The 20,093-nt window shown below is 40.2% G+C and overlaps 1 protein-coding gene across 2 annotated transcripts in view; it reads right to left on the bottom strand.

Annotated features, from left to right (window-relative positions):
• opcml (opioid binding protein/cell adhesion molecule-like) overlaps positions 1-20,093 on the bottom strand; it is a 391,556-nt gene that overhangs the window by 83,608 nt on the left and 287,855 nt on the right. For both annotated transcript variants that reach the window (XM_031310910.2, XM_031310909.2), the window contains one exon: positions 15,624-15,859. In XM_031310910.2, coding sequence (XP_031166770.1) covers positions 15,624-15,859 — 236 coding nt within the window. The remainder of the gene's footprint in view (positions 1-15,623; positions 15,860-20,093) is intronic.

Raw genomic sequence — 20,093 nt, forward strand, 5'->3', positions numbered from 1 at the left:
TGATTACTAAAACAATCGATAGCTACTATCCTACCGTACACTGCATGGCTATAATGGCCAAGTAAAGCAAGGCCATTTTAGTGAGTATACCATAAAACAGTGTTCCTTCATTATGTCCTAATTTTCCAAGTTGACGATGTTTAAACCACAGACTGACAAAGAAATGCAAGAGTAGTTTCACAAACTTCAGCCAATGGTCTTTCTTGCCTTCCCAATTCCAAACAAAACTTAAACAATAAAGATATCCACCTCCTCCCCAACATTATAGAACTGGAGGTCTCTTGGAACAGAAAAAGGCCCACAGTTCAGAACTTGTCTGGTAGCATGACAATGATAATGATAATTGAAGCAATTACAAAGACAAGGAGGCCATTCCCCTTGTTAGGTGTTTGCTATCATCAGAGTGGAAGGTGATGCCCTTATTTTTTTCAATTCCTGTTTGACTGAGCCTAGAAGCAAAAAGGGCACCAGAAAGATCTACTCCCAATCTCCCACAAAGATTACATGTTACATTACATTACATGTAATTTAGCTGACGCTTTTATCCAAAGCGACTTACAATTGCTGTATATGTCAGAGGTCACACTCCTCTGGAGCAACTAGGAGTTAAGTGTCATGCTCAGGGACACATTGGTTGATGCATCGCAGTGGGATTTGAACCCAGATCTCCCACACCAAAGGCATGTGTCATATCCACTGCGCCATCACCACCCAAAGATGATGTCGCTGGCAGGTCACAGACGCAGGAAGACCAGGATCGTACATTCATCCAACACAACAAGACTTTAAAAGAACATCTCTGTATTCCCAACATGTATACAAAGTATCAAGTCTAATCCCTTACAAAGGATGAGTCTGGATTCACTGATGAGTTGTTTGCTCTTGTTACATCTCATAAAGGTCATGCAAATGATCCTTCATATAATCCAATAATACATTTTTCAGGCTGTAACAGATGCTTTACTCTCCAACTGAGGGCCCAACAATGGGATAAATCAATGGGATGTGGATGGGGTATACAATATGATACTTCTCTTTTACATTCTGAGCTAGCAAGACAGGCTGTACAACCACATATTTACAGTGAGTGTAATTTATATAATGGATAAACATCCCAAGTAGCTAGAAATAAGAATTTGCAAATGCCAGGGCCTTAATGTTGAGCCCTGGACAGTGAGAACGTGTCAGATTCTGGCTCCAGCAAGCATTCTTCTCAATGGCTACATGCAAACCAGAGGCAATATGTGATCATCAAAACCGTCTAATGTTGCTCCCAGCTCCAGCTCACAACTCTATTTAATTTAAAAAATACAGTATGTTATACAGTCTGTTAATAAAAATGAAGGATATTTGAGATGTGGTGCCACTTCCTAACTGTGTAGGCCTTTTACATTTATTTATTTTCAAAATAAAGTCTTTTGGTTTTACATTTACTTTCATCCATTTGGCACATGCTTTTTGTCTAAAGCAATGTACAATATGAGCAGTTTTGATAGTTTTGAATGCTGACAAGGAAGTTACAAGACATGAAGTTAGAACAAGAAATAGAAAACAGGCACAAAGAGTATCCATTAGGGATGCACCAAAATGAAAATCCTTGGCCTAAGCTGAATGTAATAAAAACCTTGGGCGAAGGCCGAATAACCCAAACAGTTTTTCACATTTGTATTTCATTTATTTTGCCAATTTTTACTTTTCACTTATTCGTCCAAACACTGAAAGTGCTTTTTTTGCTATTTTCGGCCAAATAATTTCGGTTGCCGAACATTTGTTTCATCCCTAGTATTCACCATCTCAAGTTTGAAAGTAGTAGATTGACCCAATAGTGCAGACACCTGGCCACAGTATTTGGACTCCAGGTTAGGGTAAAATGTAAAAACGAAGTTGCAATTGAATGAAAATCTGACAAAGATTGGAGTGGTTAGAGACCATCTGCCTTTCCATCCATGTGTCCATGTGCACAAAAAGATATGCATGACTAACGATATTTCATTCCATTTCTTTATTTATAAGGATAACACATTATTAATCAACATCTCTGTAAACGTGTCAGTGTTAGCCAGCTGGCTAATTTTGAAATGTAATCCTTTGGCGAGATGTTTATAAGATCAGAAATGTATGTACTGCATTTGCTCAGGTTAAAACATTTGCTGTGTTTTCCTTAAATCCAGTCCACATCCTCTTTGCTGCAGATCCCTGCTGCAGTAAGTGCATCACTGATTCCAGAGCAAGGTAAGACCAGTTCCATCCTGTTTGGTTTGATCTGATGATCTGTACCATGGCACTGCCTTCACTCTGAATCCACCGATACCTTGGTTCTTGCCATTAAGGATTTTAGTCCAACAGAACTTTCTGTCTGATGTGGACTGTTGATATTTCATTGAGGAGACAGTATGTACACCACTGATGTTTGGAAAGTTGGCAGTTCAGACCTTTGCTAATGCAGCAGCATGTGTAAAGTCAACTGATGAGATTATACCATCCAATCAATCCACTGTACACTGCATGGCTATACTGTATAATGGCCAAGGTAGGTAAGGGCATTTTAAAGCACTGCAATGACCATAAGGTACAAACACTGTTCCTTCAGTATGTTCTCAGATGAGAATGCTTGACCAAAGACTGCTGAAGTAATTCAAGAGATTACAAGCTTAGGCCAAATGTGTTTCTAGCCTCCCATTAATTCACATCCACCTGCTTCCCAACTTAATTAGTTTAGAATAGTTTAGTCTATATCCTTGACGTTCCACTTTTGGGATTGCTCTGTTGCCGCCGGAAAATCCGTTGCCTTGGGCTTCCTTTGTGTTGGCATTTTAAACGCCGGTGGATTTGTGAGGACTATGGTTAACTGCTCCTCAGATCTCTGCAGGGTAAATCCAGACAGCTAGCTAGACTATCTGTCCAGTTTTCTGTTGCATGACTAAACGTACACATGTTCCACCAAAACAAGTTCCTTCTGGGCCTATTTTGCAGTGGCAACGCGACTTTTCTCCGGTGCTTTGCACCGCCCAAGACAATTGTGATTGGTTGAAAAATGCCAATAAACCAGAGCACGTTTTCCTCCCATCCCCAACTGTTATGTCGAGTAGCCAGACGCTCCTCCAGCACGCTTTGGAGGAGGGTCTGGCAAAGCGAGACTAAGAATAGTTTGAGATTTTGAGAAATGCACATATTTGCCTTGTTGTCAAGAAGAGAAGTTTGATACCACTTTCATTAGTGTCTAATTTTCGGCCAAGATCTTCTCTAGAACTAATATTCCGGGCTATTATCAAATGGCACACATGTCATAATCTGCTTAAGTCACCTATCTGTTTGGTTTGGGTACATGCTGAGGAAGATATTCATTACCCCCCCCCCCCCAAAAAAAAATTAAATAAATAAAATAAAATAAATAAATAAATAAGTCTGTCCAGGAAATTACAGTTTCAAACCAACAGAAAGATTTGCCAGCTGGCCTGGTGTACGAAATTTGAACAGATTACTTATCTTAGAGGGAGATCAACAACAAAAGCTGATCAGTGTATGCCCTAATGCTGGGATACTGGGATACTTTAGGTTCACTCTTACTGAAAAATTAAAAAAGGGAGCAAATGCTTCTCTGCTTGCCAGTTTCTGTTAAAAGATAGATGAGCCCCTGCAATGGACTGGCTTCCTGTCCAGAGGGGTGTATGGCTAAGCTGCTTCACGCCTAAAAAACAGTAGATAATCTCCTTAGCAACGGGCTACCTCAGCTTAAACAGGGCTTACTTTTAAGACTAAACAGACTGACTACCCATCTTGCAGTTTTGACGCTCTTTCATCGAATGAAAACATCTGAGCAAAATCAGGTGGAGTGATGATTATATATCCCAAAATTAGGCCTCAGGGTGATACAAACTGCAGGATGAGATGTACAAATGTCTCAGAGCAAATTATTTATAGTACACACAGTGATCTTGCATTTAAAACATCAAATCATGTATTTGAATGAAAGCCAAGGAAGCTGGTTGCATGTGGTCTGGTCTCCACATGTGCTCATCATGTGCACATTGTACCAAATAGGAAAATGAGAACAGTGCATCCCAGGCCAATTGTCCATCGAGCTCAGTAGGTGAGAAATTGAAAGTGAAAATCCCCCACCAGCCTCAAGAAAGAACGAACACTTTTAAATGTGTTACACAAGCAAAGCTTAAAGGGCTTACTCTCCAATTTCAGTTATCCTAATGTTGTGGAATATTTCAAATGCCTCATTACTAGCATTTTACGAGAAAGGGAGAAGCCTCTCTCTACTCTATAATGAGCCCTGCAGCTTATTAGACCAGTGTGCACTGGATTGGAAGGACCGATGCTTTCTCTCTTCTTGTTCTCTTTATGGCAGAGGGGGCTTGGGCCCTAATCAGAAAAACACAGAGCCACATCATTACACTTGACGAAACTAAAGAGGATAATACTGTAGTCCGTTTAGAATATTTTATAATTGAATTGAATTACTCTTGCCTTCATATCACGGTGCACTGGCATTCTGTTGAGGAGATGCCATATCTCGTCAAGGTTTCTCTCGAATGGATGCCCTAAAATGGACATGAATCAAAGTGTTCCCTACCAGAGCAAATGTGTGTTGGCCATGCAGAGGCCCCCTGATGATCTGGACCAATGTTGGCAATGTGTTGCAGCACTGTTGGTGAGGCTAAACATATTAACTTGCAGAGGAGGAAGCCATATTATTCCCCCAAGCTGTCACCCATATGAACCTAGCTACCCGCTGAACTTTACTTAGGTCCATCCCCTCTGCCCCTTCCTCCTCCTGTTACTGCAGTTTAATACATACTATGCCATTCACACAAGTAAATTGCCAAAATAGTAAATTTTAATTTTAATCTACTGTGTATGTGCACTGTTTGTTGGAAAGCAATGACCTACATTTCGTTACATATGTGCCTGCACATTGTATCAATGACAAAATTGAATTGAAGTGAATATTTAGATGTATCAAAAATATCCAGTACCAGAACTATTGGCTCAGTTCCTCAGGCAAGCAGCCTTGTTTCTGTGAGCACTCTATCCAGCTATACAAACAGTTCATCCTGTGAATTCTGATTAGAATTCCAGGCATTCAGACACTTAAAGGGCATTAAACTGTACAACCACTATACTGTACGTGGCAAGAATAATACTGTATATTGCAAGGCCTCTTCTCTTTGCTCTCAAACTGTACTGAAGAAAGTGCTGACACTGGAACTGGAGTTTGAATGTTGCAATCGGAATGCACGAGGAATCCAAACATGGAGTCACATTCTTTGAATGTGAAAGCTGCCCAGCCAGTGCTTATGCTGAAACTGTTCTTATGTTTAGACGGAAACAATCTGAAGAGAAAACGCAAAAGTGGCGTTGCGTTCTCACTTTTTATTCCGCGTTTAGACGAGAGTTTTGAGGGGGAAATCTGCGTGCATATGGTGACGCAAAAGTGTGTGAAATTCAATGTAGTATGCACGCCAGGCGGCTAGGTGGCACTGCCACACAACACCACCAAGGCCGCGCGACTACGTAGAACCTTCCTTCTACTTCTCTCCTTAGTAGCACAAAACCAAAACATGGCGAAGCGAAAAACGAAGGCTGACAATTTTGTCTGGACAGACGAGGAGGTGGAGTTGCATGTTTGTCTGATGATGACCGACACAGTCGACCGTGATAAGCCCCAGCACAGCACCCACGGGAGCACTACCAATATCCTGAGCCTCGCAGCCCTTCAGCCGCTGCTTGAGAGCGAGAGGCAGCGGACAGACGAGGCTGAAGCAGACCCTCCTCTGCCTGCTCGCTGCCACTCGCTCTCTCTTTTTCTCTTCATCCACAACATTGTAGCCTACTCTGGCTCAAATGAATAGCCTACATATGGTCATCGAACTATAACAACCTTATCCGCATTGTCGAAATCATTTAAATATTGAGCCATTACATTGAAAATCTTTTAGATAACAGGAGCCTGTAATTTCTGTAGCCTACTCCGTAACACCAGACTACCTGAACGCCTTTTTCTCATCTCTCTCTTTTTACCCTTTAGACGGTAACGTAACGGTGGAGCGTTTTTAAAATTTCCACTCTGGAGGGTGGTTTCACTTTTTTGCATTTTTAAGCCCCAAAAACGCTGTCGCCGTATAAACGAAAGGCACATCTGATAAAATATTTTGTCTTTTTAACCCCGAGCCTCATCGTATAAACAGGGCCTAAGTCTCCTCTGGCACCTGTTTTTAATAAACAAGCTCTATTTTGATGCTTTTTGTGCACTCTGGCACTGTGAATTAGAAAAATGTTGGCGGGCCAAAATCTTTTGAGTGTATAATGTGAATAATAGCTTAGGGAAATGTCCTTCCCCCGGGCCCTTAGCTTTCTGAAAACGTGGCCCCCTGAGGAAGGTGGATTTAAAATAAAGAAACTACAGGCTTATGTATTATTTACTATGGCTTAAGCTTTAGATAAAAAAAATAAAATAAAACAGTGCACATTAAAGCTTATAGTCTGAAAGAACACTCATTAACACCAGTCACTGGTGACCAACCATCAACTCTTACTGCCCCCCCCCATTCTAAACAGTCTAAACTCGAGTTTATTCAATTCAATTCAATTTTATTTATAGTATCAAATCATAACAAGAGTTATCTCAAGACACTTTACAGATAGAGTAGGTCTAGACCCCACTCTAAAATTTATAAAGACCCAACAATTCCAGTAATAAGTTTCTGCGCGCGAAAGTCACCAGATGCCACAATCTTCTGAACATAGTCATACTGAGAAATACCGAGAGAGTTGTGTGGAGCTGATTGTGTGAGCAGTGATTGATACGCAGGGATGCAGGCTGTAGGTGGTACCAGAGGAACTGGATTTTTTGTTTAAATGACCTGCTTCATGTAGTTCTACTGGAACATAGGGTCAGTTTCAGCAAATATGACAGAAAGTTAGTTTTATAAGGCTTACCTACTGCACCTTTAATGTCAAAAAGTTACGCACTAAAGCTTTAAACATGAGCCCAAGGAACATACTGGATATATTGGCATGGGACAGCTACGGCCACTTAGTATCGCCTGCCTGTCATCACAAGTGATTGGTCGCACACACATATTAATTAACAAGTTCATTAACTTTCAGTCAGTGTGGTCGAGCAGTGTGGAGAACAAACATGCACAATGCAAGAGAAAGAGAAAATGAGAGAAAGAGCTGTGGGTTTCTTTAAGCTTCAACAACAAAGTCAAATAAAGAGTTGTAATAATGTAAATAGATATATCTATAGGAAACGCTATAGTTGTTGTCAATTAACCCCCATTAACATACATTCTAGTATTACTACAGACCTTCTGAAAATATTCCAGTTAAGTGGAGAATTCCAAAGCTCTGTATAATATCATCCTCAGTGCTGTTGAGTGTTGGGAAGAATTCAAAGGGAAACATTCTCAGCATCTGGCTGATCAATCTAAGAATTGATTCCATGACAATTTTCTCAACATTCAGGTCTTTGACACCTCTGAAAAACAACAACGACATAAACTTACATTCATTTGACACGTTCACGAATGGAAAGCCAGGACCAGTTGCTACAAACACCAACGTGCATTTACTTTAACCCTTGTGTTGTCTTCTGGTCGACCAAGCACTTGTTGTCCTTCTGGGTCAAAATTAACACGTTGTTTTATTTATATTTGTCACTAACACCAAAATTATTACCAATAGTTTTACATGTATTTTTGGAATTCATGGTCAATAAATCTCATTTATAGGAGATTATACCTAATTTTGAAATAATGAATGATTTTTTTAATTAATGGTTAGAGAAACGTATGTTGGTGGAGAATCACAGACGTGTGTATGTCAAAGTTTAGTCAGGTTTTGAACCCATTTACATTTTTTTCAAATGCTATCAAATTGAATAGCCACAATTCAATGAAAGTAGTAATCGAGTACTTGCAATTTTACTTCATTTTTTGAGTAATTTGGTTAAAAAGAAACCCATATTTCTGATATAGAAGTTTTGAGAACGGGTCAAATTTGACCTGAGGACAACATGAGGGTTAAACATATAACAGTCTGAGGTAAACACATGCTGCAAAGGACACCCAGATAATTCCCCAGTCTGTGTTCAGGAGCAATTGCTCAAGAACTAATTCCACCTGTCTCCACTGATTGATATTGACTGAAGGAGCGAGATCCAGACTGGCACCAGTGACCAAAGCAGCTATTGTTGGAGGGCAAGTGTTCCTTACCCAGTGTACCTAAGTTGCACCTAAGGGATATTTATTTACAAATCCATAACTTTATTGTCATCAACTCACAATAATTAATAAATTACCGGATTTGAATTCTGATTAATTTGTCTTTGTGACATTATTGTTCGTAAAAATCCCACCAACTCCTTCAAAATGGAAGGTTTAATTTCCCTTCGGCAGCAGCTCTGCTAAACTAACGAAAGACAAAAAAGTGAATTGATGCTCTGCTGTATTACCACTAATTTGCCACATTGATAACTTTGCTTAAAGCAACACTACAGAACGTTTCCCACTTCGATCCCCCTACAGGTTGGAAGCGGAATTGTCCATTACATTACATTATGCAAGTTTGCCAGATCGGGTAGCGCAAGCTGTAGTTCCAATGAGACAACCTGTAGGGGGACCGAAGCGGGAAACGTTCTCTAGTGTTGCTGTAACAAAGATGATCCAGCTTCCCCATGTGCTAAAATACACCAAATCAAATGCAACACGACAATTCACTGAGCTCAGTAAATATTGTACAGTGTACAGTGTTAAACCCAATTAGTTTCCGTTCCGACTACCCAATATGCATTTAGAACAGTTCCCGAGCATGAATTCCTGTAGAAGCTTATGTTTTCACGCCGTGTCCAAGCGCACCTGCTGTTTGTGTTCTGAAAGGCGCAGTGCACTGTTTGAAACAAGGTTATATGAAGTTGAATACTGATCGGGGCAGCAAGGCAATTCATTGCTCTCAGCAACTCACAATATCGTATATATCTAGAAATCGTTTGAAAAGCTGTGCCAGTCATAGAGTGCATGATGAAAATGGCTCATCAAATGGACAGCATAGACCTGAGCAGCTTAATTTGAACTGAAATCATACCATCTGCATCCGTCAAATGCGTCCTCCAAGCGGACTCCAGAAACTACTACTGTATGTGTCTGTGGTGTCCGCAGCTGTCTGTGTACCCATCCATTTGGGAGAGAAGGAAAGAAGGAAACTATTATTGTTTTCAGCATTGCAACAGGAAATAAGCAGCATTGCAAATCTGTAGCTGGACTTTCAATAAGTCCCAACATTACACTTTTATTTTGCAAGGCGGTGATCCATATACTAACTGTTACATGCTGTTAAGCTGTTCAGCGCCACGGACAGTATCATGGATTTATCAATACAGTTAGGCTACTGATAGTCTCACTTTGCCAGAGCTTCCTCCACAGTGCTGCGAAGGAGGGTCTGGCTAGTCCACACTGCATTCCAGTAGGGGAGAAAATGTGCTCTGGTCTATTGGCATTTCTTTAAACCAATCACAATCATCTTGGGCGGGGCTCCAGAAGGAACTTGTTTTGGTGGAACATGTGTAAGTTCAAAAGTAGTTTTAGTCTTGCAACAGAAAACTCAGATTGGACAGATAGTCTAGCTAGCTGTCTGGATTTACCCTGCAGAGATCTGAGGAGCAGTTAACCATAGTCCTCAGAAATCCACTGGAGTTTAAAATTCCCACATAACGAAAGTGGGAGGTAACGGACATCCGGAGTGACAACCAGCGGAATTTCCGGTGGCACCGGAGCAATCCTGGAAGTGGAACGTCGTGGATATAGACTCGGCTACTGATAAGTCAGAGCCATGGTCGGGCCCATAGATTTTAACTTGCCTAAACCTCAGTCAGATGAAGGATCAATGAGTCAAGCAGACTAGACTAACATATTCAACAAACAACCCCTCTGCCCTTGCACTCTGTCTGCTACTAGGGATGGAGAGGGGGATGGCAGGTTAACAAGGGACATGCATTTTGGTCATTTTGCTAACAAGGGGGGCAGCAACCCCACTCACCCCCCCTCAAATCGGCCTACTCACTATGTATCTATTTCATATAGGTCTCATAATCCAATTGCCCACCCTTACATTCAAGAATATGTAGGCTAAACTGGTGCAAGATGATGGAAGGTGGAACAATAACAGGCAGCCTTGTCTGCACATAAACATCAGAAATGATACTTTATTCCGCCTGCAGTTGTTTGGGTTTGGAGAAATAACCCAGGAGAAGCACCTCCCGAAACTGTTTGTTGGGCCTTCATGGCCTAAGGGTTGAATACATTGGGACTTTAACATTTTGATGCATGCTCGCCTGGAGTACTAACCACAATACTCAGACATCTCTGGTCCAGCCTGGGAACTGTTTTGAAATAAATGTACAATATACCTGTATGAAGTAAAACTGTAGGTAATGTTGCATTTCACTATTTAGTCAAACACATTTTTACAGGTTGCATCTCCATCACAATATGTGATATATAATATTTAATGAGATACTAAACATCTCATTAATGTAGTACTTGACCTGGATGTGATTAGACTGTTAGAGATTTGACACAGGCACATCCATTTTCTGCTCTGATGCAAGATTGAAATGCACTTACTAGCATCTCTGCTGGAAGAGAAGCTGTACTTAACAGTATCAGCTGGTTGCATACAGACAAACCAAATTTGGGATATATCTACAACTGAAGGCAAAACACTGGGTCCTCCTCAGGCCTGCTCTGTTCCTCATCATAAAAAACATTACAGCCTTTTGGATGACACCGAACAGACTGCATTGGCTGACATTGTGTGCTCTTGCTGTGCTCAGAGTTTGAACCAGCATGCAGTGAAGGGAGGGGGTTAGTTTAGTTGTTACACACCAGCTTGCAGGGGGCAAAAATAAAATGACACAAAATGTTTCCAAAATCCATGAAATGTTTGTCTGATGGCTGAAGATGTTGACTGTTGCTGTTGACATCTCAATGGAGCTCAACAAGTTATTTCCAGCTATCGTTATAAAAAATAACAAGGCTTGTTCCTGCACTGGTGGCATAGCTAGAAAGATATATGTTTAGGTTTTAAAATATAACATTTGCTGTGTGCTAGAGCTATTTTATCAACCAATGGTGAAACAATATGAAAACACCCGATTCAGTACATGTATTTAAAGTGAGACTGTAGTGTTTACTGAACAGCGGCCATCATGGCCAAATGTGGCAACTACAGGATGATGACATATTGAATTAGCCACCAGAAGCTAGAGGCCATACAAGACAAACCCTGGAGCGTATAGAATTTTGAAAGGATGCATTCTACTGCTAACCTTGCACTGCATCGGGATTCTCGTGATATCACAAATTTACCATCCATCCATCTTCGTCCGCTTATCCGGGGTTGGGTCACAAAATTACGCTTCAAGTAAAAGTGTTTGTGTCCAAACAGCACAGGACCGAACCAGTAGCGTCTGGAGAGGAGCTACTGGCAGGTACAGGGGTGTTTAGGTGTGTGTTACGGCCGCGACTGTTCACATAAAACAAAAATGGCAGACGTAATAGACAGATGTTTTATCCAATCACCTGCTAGGTATTTTTTAAAAGGTATGTTTTCCCAACACTTCAACGCTTCTCAGATGTCTCTGTGTAACAAACCATCTGGCTCGTCAGGTTATTCTTTTGCTTATAGATCCACCTTTTTTATTCTATTATTTCTAAGTGTCAAAAGTCAAGATTAAGCTGTTGCTGTGATGTTTAAGGTGTAGTCAATAGGGGGGAAACAACAAGGCCATTTGCTCATTAAAGAAACAGAATTGAAGTCTATAAAGTTGGGATCACAGTATCACTACCACTTGATGCTGATTCAGAGTCCTTGGCAGCTTCTCTGCCTCTTGTAGTCCTTGGGATACATACACTATGCATTACAAAGCACTCCAAGATATTATTCTTTATTGTAGTGTGGCTTAACTGCAGTCAGTCCACTGCCTGTGTGCAGTCACCATGGAAGCAGATGTCCTATATTCCTGAGGGTATCAGCTGACAAGGTCACTGGGCTGATTGATGTTAGCCTCCAGAGTCCTTTTCTGTGTACAGGTTCAACACCAATCTCCATTTCTGAGCTACTAGAGAAGAGTGCGCCTGTGGGGACAAAAGGCACCACCAACATCCCCCACAGACTTCCTGCTCTGTCTTTGCCATAAATGTGGCGGTATTTGGGGCGTGACATAAATCTGTGCCCCTCCCGACAAAGTGTTCTCACAACTCAAAATTCTCCTTAAGTAGTACTCCAGGGACACGGACACCCATATCCTGGGTGAAAGTCTTGAGTTTCCCCTCAACTTCTTCCAGGACACGAACTCCGCTCCCCTCCTTAAAGCTATAGTGCATAGTTTCTGTCGCCCCCATGAGGAAATCTTAGTAATGACAATACCACTGTTGTTGCATCCACATGACACAAGCCGTCCGTAATTGCGCACAGGCCCTTACCCCTCCTCCACGCAGTTACCTGTATCCAAGGACACAGAGGAATAAAATAACATGATGGACTCTTTAGAAGAGGTTATTATCTTCACTTGAGTTTCTGCGTGCGAAAGTCACCCAACGACACCATGTTCTAAACATAGCCATGCTGAGAAATTCATAGCTTTGTATCAACTCATTTGGTAATGACTTGAGTGTAACGGACATTCATTAATATAAAAAAAAAAAGTTACGCACTGAAGCTTTAAAGGCCCTGTGTTTTAGGACACAAACATCCCAACCTCCTCCCTACAGCAGCAGTCAATGTTGTGCATGCAGTAATTAATACAAGATGAGATGCAGAATGAATTATTATACTAGGCCTCTCCAACTCCCATCAAAAACAAGTGGAACGAGAATTTATAGGAAGAACAGTGACAAAGCCTTCACTTGCATTGTAAAAAAGTTCTTCAAGTGGAAGCATCAATGTTTTTCTGCCCCGAGGACACTCATTCTCAAACCCCAACTGAAGGAGATTTTAGTCATGACAGAGCTGAGAAATATATTTTACAGCTGGATTTACATTTGTATTAGAAACATCCATTCTATCTTCACATCAATTTTTTTTGGTAGGAGGACAAAATACTTGATTTGATGTTTTCTTCTTCGACCAAGCATAACTACTATGTATATGTAATCAGGAATGGTAATAATGTTTTCTACCAAATATAACAACTGAAAGCAGAAGATGGGTCATGTGGCGATAATTGTCAGGGACTTGCCCATGAAACAGCTCTGCTCATTCATTGTCCTCCACGGATAAAAAATAAACTGCGAGTCAGACAACTGAGAGCAGATAACATAAACTTTCTCAGAAATGGTCTCCGTTGTTTGGGTGTAAATACAATCTACTGCTGGACGTAAAATGTAGAAAGATTCCCTGGGCTGATAAAGGTACCACGATAGTATTTGTGCATCTCCGGGGTATGTCTTCACCTGAGCAGATACACTAGACAAAGTGAGCAAACTGCCCTCAGTACACAACCATAATGTAGCTATGTTGTGATTATTATCCTAAATCAAACCAGAAGGACTGAGGTATGGTGTGAAGACATGGATGTAACCTATTTTATGTCTACTTGTAACAGCTATTTCACATTTTGAACTTGTCTGTCATTTGTTGAATAACCTATTCTCCTACGTTTTTGTGTGCAAGAGACTGATGGGAACAACAATCTTTTAAATTGGTCCAGTATTGAGACAGAAAGCTGTAACCAGCAGTCACGAACCGGGCTGCAATGTAACCCTATAGGGCAAATGCGCATCCTCAATTTCCGTCCACTAAAAGTGCTGTTTCTGCCACTGACATGCTCAGATTATTATTCTGTAGTGTCTGACAACATTATGGAAAGGATCCCTTAAGAGATAGACCTATTGGTTACAGAGTATGATCCTCTTGTTAAACCAGAAACAGCTCTGAGATCGTTATAGCTAAACCCACCAGACTCCATTTCAATAAACAATACTTTTAGCGTGTATATAGCCAGCATATTGTCACATGTAAATCAGTAAACTGTGTTTATTTCAACCACAACCACAACTAGAGTCGTGATTGTTGGAAAAGCGGAAAGACAAACCAAAATGGCTTTTCATAGTTTTATTTTTTTGTCTGTCCACTTTGAATGAAGTATATTTTTTTCGTGGATGTTTTTTAAAAAAGTATCTTACTTTTTAACAAAAAGGTCTATCTCTGTAGGGATCTTTTCCATAATGTTGTCAGACACTTAGAATAATAATCTGAGCCTGTCAGCGGCAAAAACAGCACTTTTTGTGGCCAGAAATTGAAGGTGAGCAATTGCCCATTAACGTTACATTGCAGCTTGTTTCACGGCTGCCGACTGAAGCAGTCTTCCTTAATACTGGACCAATTTCAATGCTATTTCATTTCATTGTTGTTCCCATCAGTCAGTTAGACACACAGACATAGGAAAATAGGGTCCAGGTTGAAAAAATCCGAAGTTCCCCTTTAAGTTTACAGTGCATTTCTTGAAATGTGCATCCCTCCTTAAGAGCTGTGGCAGGAGATGGCTTGTGGTTTTCTGCCTTCCTTCCACTCACAGACACGGTTGTTCTCATATGTTCACTGATTGTTGGAGCAGGTGCATCTTTGGAATATCAACACAGAGCACCATAACCAGTGTTTTGTTGATGTATTAAAGCCCAGCCTTCACGTGGCTGCTTTTAGTTTCAAGTGTGAGCTTGCAGCATCCAGATGGTTGGGTAATTTCAGGTCAGAGAAAAAGGGACGGATCCAGATCCATGGGAAAGTATGGTTGGAGACAAGTCTCCTCGTCTGTGCAAGAATATGCCTGTTCATTGTTTGATTAAAACCATGGCCTGATGTTTCTCTGCATCAATTAAGAGTTAATGAGATATCATCATGATTTATACAGTGTGAATAATACTTAACGTTAATTATGATTGCATGAAAGTGAATGTCATCAAGTTGAACCATTTTTTTGTGAAAATCATGTCAACTCTTTTCCCTAAAATGTGCAAGCTGCAACATCAAAAGAGAAATCTGAATGTAAATGTAAAGAAAGTCTTTCCTTGATGTAGTGTATTCTCTTTGTGATTCTGCATGAGGTATCTGATACAACTATACTTCATCAAATTTTTATGTCACCTTAGCGCAGCTACTAGATCTAAAGCTCAGATGCAGACTCAGGGCGGCAATGCTAATTGTTCGCAGGAAGTCACAGTGAGGGAAATTGATTTAATCATAAATCATGTTTTTTGATCATGCACAACAAAACAAAACATGCAAGAATTAAATCCCCCATGCCAAAACACTTATTTATGAACTTCAATATTCAAAAGGAAAATCTTTAATATGAAATAGCCAAGGAAGGAAACGCGTGATCGTTCCTCGGGAGGGTTTTAATCAAACCACCATCTTTTTCATAAACTTTACGAGTCGTTTTGGTGCCTAAACTTGACTGTGACCTTTTCTGGCTAAACTCCGCTACCACGGCCCCTGAAAGGACCGTCATCTGGCGGTGCCTGTAGCCTGTATTGGCGGCCAAACAACTGCCCCTGATACGACGGAGGTCCCCCCCGGAGAATGGCACCCTGCTGACGGTAACAGCATCTTACCTTGAACGATGAGATGCACTTTTGTGGATTTTGGTTTCTTGTTTGTGAGGATTGAGCAGACGTAGGGCCCTTCGTCATGGACGTCAACGTTTTGGATCTCAATGCTGTACTCTGTGACTGCTGTGTTCTCCATCAGGATGACGCGAGGGTCCAGAGACCACTTCTCACTTCCTGCGAAGAGAATGGTGGTGCGATTGAGCCACGCCACTCGTGATACTTTGCTGTCCACATTGCATCTGGTAGGAAGAAAGACAGAAAATACAAAAACACGTTTGAAATTTCAGGCTTTTCGGCATAATACTTTGTCTGTGTTCGGCTCCATGAAAATTCAAACAAAAACAGCTGGGCTCATTACAAAGTTAGACAGTTTTGTTACAGTAACTGTTTATGTACGTGTGGAATAGAGGAAAAACGCTTTAAATTATTAAAAACTATACACTGTAAAATACCATTATCAATAAATCTGGTATCATTAAATCAATTTAATAACATAGGTCAACGTCAATTGTCTGGCTGTCACTTAGAGTTTATAACCATGACATAACCGTCCTGTTGTCCTCGGGTCAAATTTGACCCATTTTCAAAAAGTTTCTATATCAGAAATGTGGGTCCACACACAATGATCAGTCCACTACGTTCATTGAATGTGGGTGTTTTATTAAAGCACGTCAAGCTTGAGCTACCACCTACAAGCTAATTAACGTGATTCAGGTTGATGCTAGCGGGCTCAGGCAAAACACTATTTTGGAGAGTGCTCCTCGCCGACCTGTTGATGAAACCAAATCCAAAAAAATTACTACCGCTCTTGAAATGAGTGGCAACTAACTGCAGACCTGTCAGCATCGTAGAAGTCTCAGGTCTTAAAGACGTACTACAGTTGGCATGTTCTGACCCATCTTATACGGTGCCGTCGAGGGGGACAGCAGCCCCACACACACACAGCCTGTACGACACGGAGAAAGCAGCCACACTGGAACAGCTGCAAAGTGCAAACGCTGTCTCATTAATCGGTGATCACTGGACGTCAGTGAGTAACCAACATTATTTAGGAGTTACTGCACACTATATTGATTCTTGTAAGGATATGGATTTTTAGTTTTTTAGTTAGGTACTTGGAGGAATTGTGCAATAATGACAGATTCACACATTTTTCTTTTGTTTACAGTAAATAAATAATAAACAAATACAAATGTTAAAGTCAAGTTCATAAAGTCACTTTCTTTGCATTCATTTGATTCCCAGTCAAGATACACTGGTGAGAATTGCTTTCCATTGTTAATATGTACTTAAAAACAGAATAATGCAAAATAATACAATTTTAATCATGTGATAAGACATACGATTAATTGCGATTAACTATAGAAATTCAGGGATTAATCGCGATTAAAAAAAAATAATCGTTTGACAGCCCTAGAAAAAACAACAAAAACATTGGAAAATGTGACCAAAACGTTGGGAAAAGATTCAAAAACGTTGGGAAAAGCAACAAAAGTGTTTTATTTTAAATTTTGACCCAGAAAAACAAAAAGTTGATGGTTGAGGGGAAGACAACACAAGGAAACCGGTTGACCAGCTAATTGCTGCTACCTCATCAAAATGAATTTTAGCCTACTAGCATATTTCATGCAGCATGCACTGTATTGAAGTTGAGATTCTCTTAAAAGCCTTTGTCATTTGTCTACAGTCATTTGTTTATAAATGTGTCATGAGTCCCATGGTCTTCTTTCAGATCATCATAGAAACAATGCAAAACATGATGAAGATAGCTATTTATTTCAAACACGTGTCAACACTGATCCTGCTCTGAAAGTAGCTACTATTGGCCGATGACCTCATAAGGGATTAGACTTAACATTGTTTATTCATAGAAAATCCGTGTGATTACAATATGCTGATTTGATTTATTTGGATTAAACTAACATCCGTTAAAATCCAAAGTGATGGTGTACATTTCTTACCATTAAATAAATACTTAAACTACTTCAACAAGTTGGACAAACTCAAAGGCTAAGTGCAATTACTGATTTTTTTTCGGCCACTTGTTAGCAAAGAGTTGCTTATTTACACATCCAGCAGTTACAGAGCAAAATAATCATTATCATAAGGAGTTTTGTTTGTGTTCACCTAGGGCTGGGCAATATATCGATATTATATTAATATTGTGATATGAGACTAGATATCGTCTTAGATTTTGGATATCACAATATTGTAATATGACACAAGTGTTGTCTTTTCCTGGTTTTAAAGGCTGCATTACAGTAGAGTGATGTACTTTTCTGAACTTACCAGACTGTTCTAGCTGTTCTATTATTTGCCTTTACCCACGTAGTCATTATATCCACATTATTGATGATTATTCATCAAAAATCTCATTCTGTAAAAGTTTTGTGAAAGAACCAGATATCTACAATGTCGCCGCAATATCGACATCAATGTATTTGTTCAAAAATGTCGTGGTGTTTGATTTTCTCCATTTTGCCCAGACCTATGTTCACCTGATGAATGTAAGTGCAATATTCTCTTTCTTTTAGCTCTGTTTTTGGTCTCCACCATCTCCTGAGGGAAATATCTGTCTCTGTAGCTGCTAAATGCTCCACTATGTTCACCAGCTAGTCCTTAACTGTGTGTGTCTGCTGTTTGCTGCTGAACAGCTAGAGTGCAGTGGGTTTTTAGAGCTTTTTCTTTGGAAAGCATTAAGCGTGAACCAAAACAGTAACGTTGCAGCCTGACAGTTAAACAATGAGCTTCTACTCATTATAAAGCAACATAAATGCTGAGATGAGTGGCAGATTCAGCTGTTAAATCTCTGTAGGCTCATCACTATAGAGCCCATTTACATTGTCTTTTAATACATTGTTATAAAAATATTGATTATGGCTGCTTTAAGAAATGTAGTTGATTGCCAAGCTTTATTTTAAATATTAAACTTTAGACAAATGTATTGCCTTGAAATTATGAGTTTTCCCAACTTTATTTTGTATTTCTACAGTGTACATGTAAACATTTCAGAAGCAAGTCATTTTATTTCAGTGGAAAACTCTACGAACATGGATTATCAAACTAAGGTTATAGCATTATAAAAACCCTAGAGAAGTTTTTAGACACATTCATCATTGACTGTACACACACGTCCTCCTTTAGATCACATTAGTCAAGACATGAGGTCTCTTTCATTACGAGCACATGTATTCACTGTAAGCGCTACACATAACACCAAAATGTGACAGGCAGTACCAGTGATCCAGCCAACACACATAATGTGCACACTGACATTTCCTTCAACCTCATGATCCCAAAAAGATTAAGAGGCGCATAGGTTAAAGCATCCATCCTGACATGCTCCTGTGCTTCATTTCTCATCCAAAGGATACACAACGACACATATGCACGCCTCAAACTCATCATACTCTTTACATACACCTAACACCTTCTACATTAGCCAACAAACGTTTGGATAAACATGAGAGAATGTTCATGGTTTCTACTATGATAAAGTTAAATGCTACAATTTGCACCGTATCGGCTACTCATTATCAGTGATGTTTTAGGTGGACCAAAATGGTAGGGCAACAACTATTTAGCAGAAACAGAAAATGTAAAATCCAACTGAGCACACACCTGTTCTTCTCAACTTGCTGTTATACTGCTCTATGTTTGAATTTTTACCATGTTGTCCTGCTGCTTTCATGTTTGTAAAGATGCTCTGTTCTTGACCAGGTACCATCCTCCAAATGACACACACAGGAAGCTAAAAAGTTTGGAATTTAGCCTTTTTATTTTCTCAACAACCACATTATATCTGTCATTATTTTTTTACCAGTGGTTTGGTTTATAACAATATCCTGCAGCTGGTGGGCACTGAGGTGTTTGCTCTCATGTTGTTGTGCTGTAGACGATAATCCACGTTGTTCGTGGTGACCACATTACTATCTGCTTGAAAAGAAATACTAACTTCAGCCTACGAGCAAATGACAACAACAGCAAATTGTCAATCAAACTGCAGTGGTGCAACAGGCATTCAGCCTCACATGGCATCAAATGTGTGCCATCCTGTTCCATTGTCCAGGGCTTTGGGTATGCGTGTTGTTGTTTCCCACACTGGAGCATGGGGCTATCCTCACATAGAAGCCTCTGAAGCAAAGTCCATTTAAAACACTACTTTAAAACTATCCAGCCACTGACCTGAATTTGTTTAATAATGATTAATAACAGCAGCTTTGCCCCACTTGCCTCTAATGACCCATGGCCTCCACTCATTTCGTTCCAAACAATCCCTGTATCACCAATGCTAGACTTCCAGGGGAAGTGTGGAGCTCTGAGGAGGAGATTGCAGGATACGTGGCTAAAGCTGAGGTTTGATTGCATTTTATAAATAAAATGCAAAGATCTGTGATCACTTTTTGTCAGCTGAGAACAGAAACCCTGCAGTTTTTAGCCTAATTACATTGTGAGATAAAATGAGATAAGCAT

Source organism: Sander lucioperca, chromosome 13 (genome assembly GCF_008315115.2).
Source record: "Sander lucioperca isolate FBNREF2018 chromosome 13, SLUC_FBN_1.2, whole genome shotgun sequence".
Lineage (NCBI taxonomy): Eukaryota > Metazoa > Chordata > Actinopteri > Perciformes > Percidae > Sander > Sander lucioperca.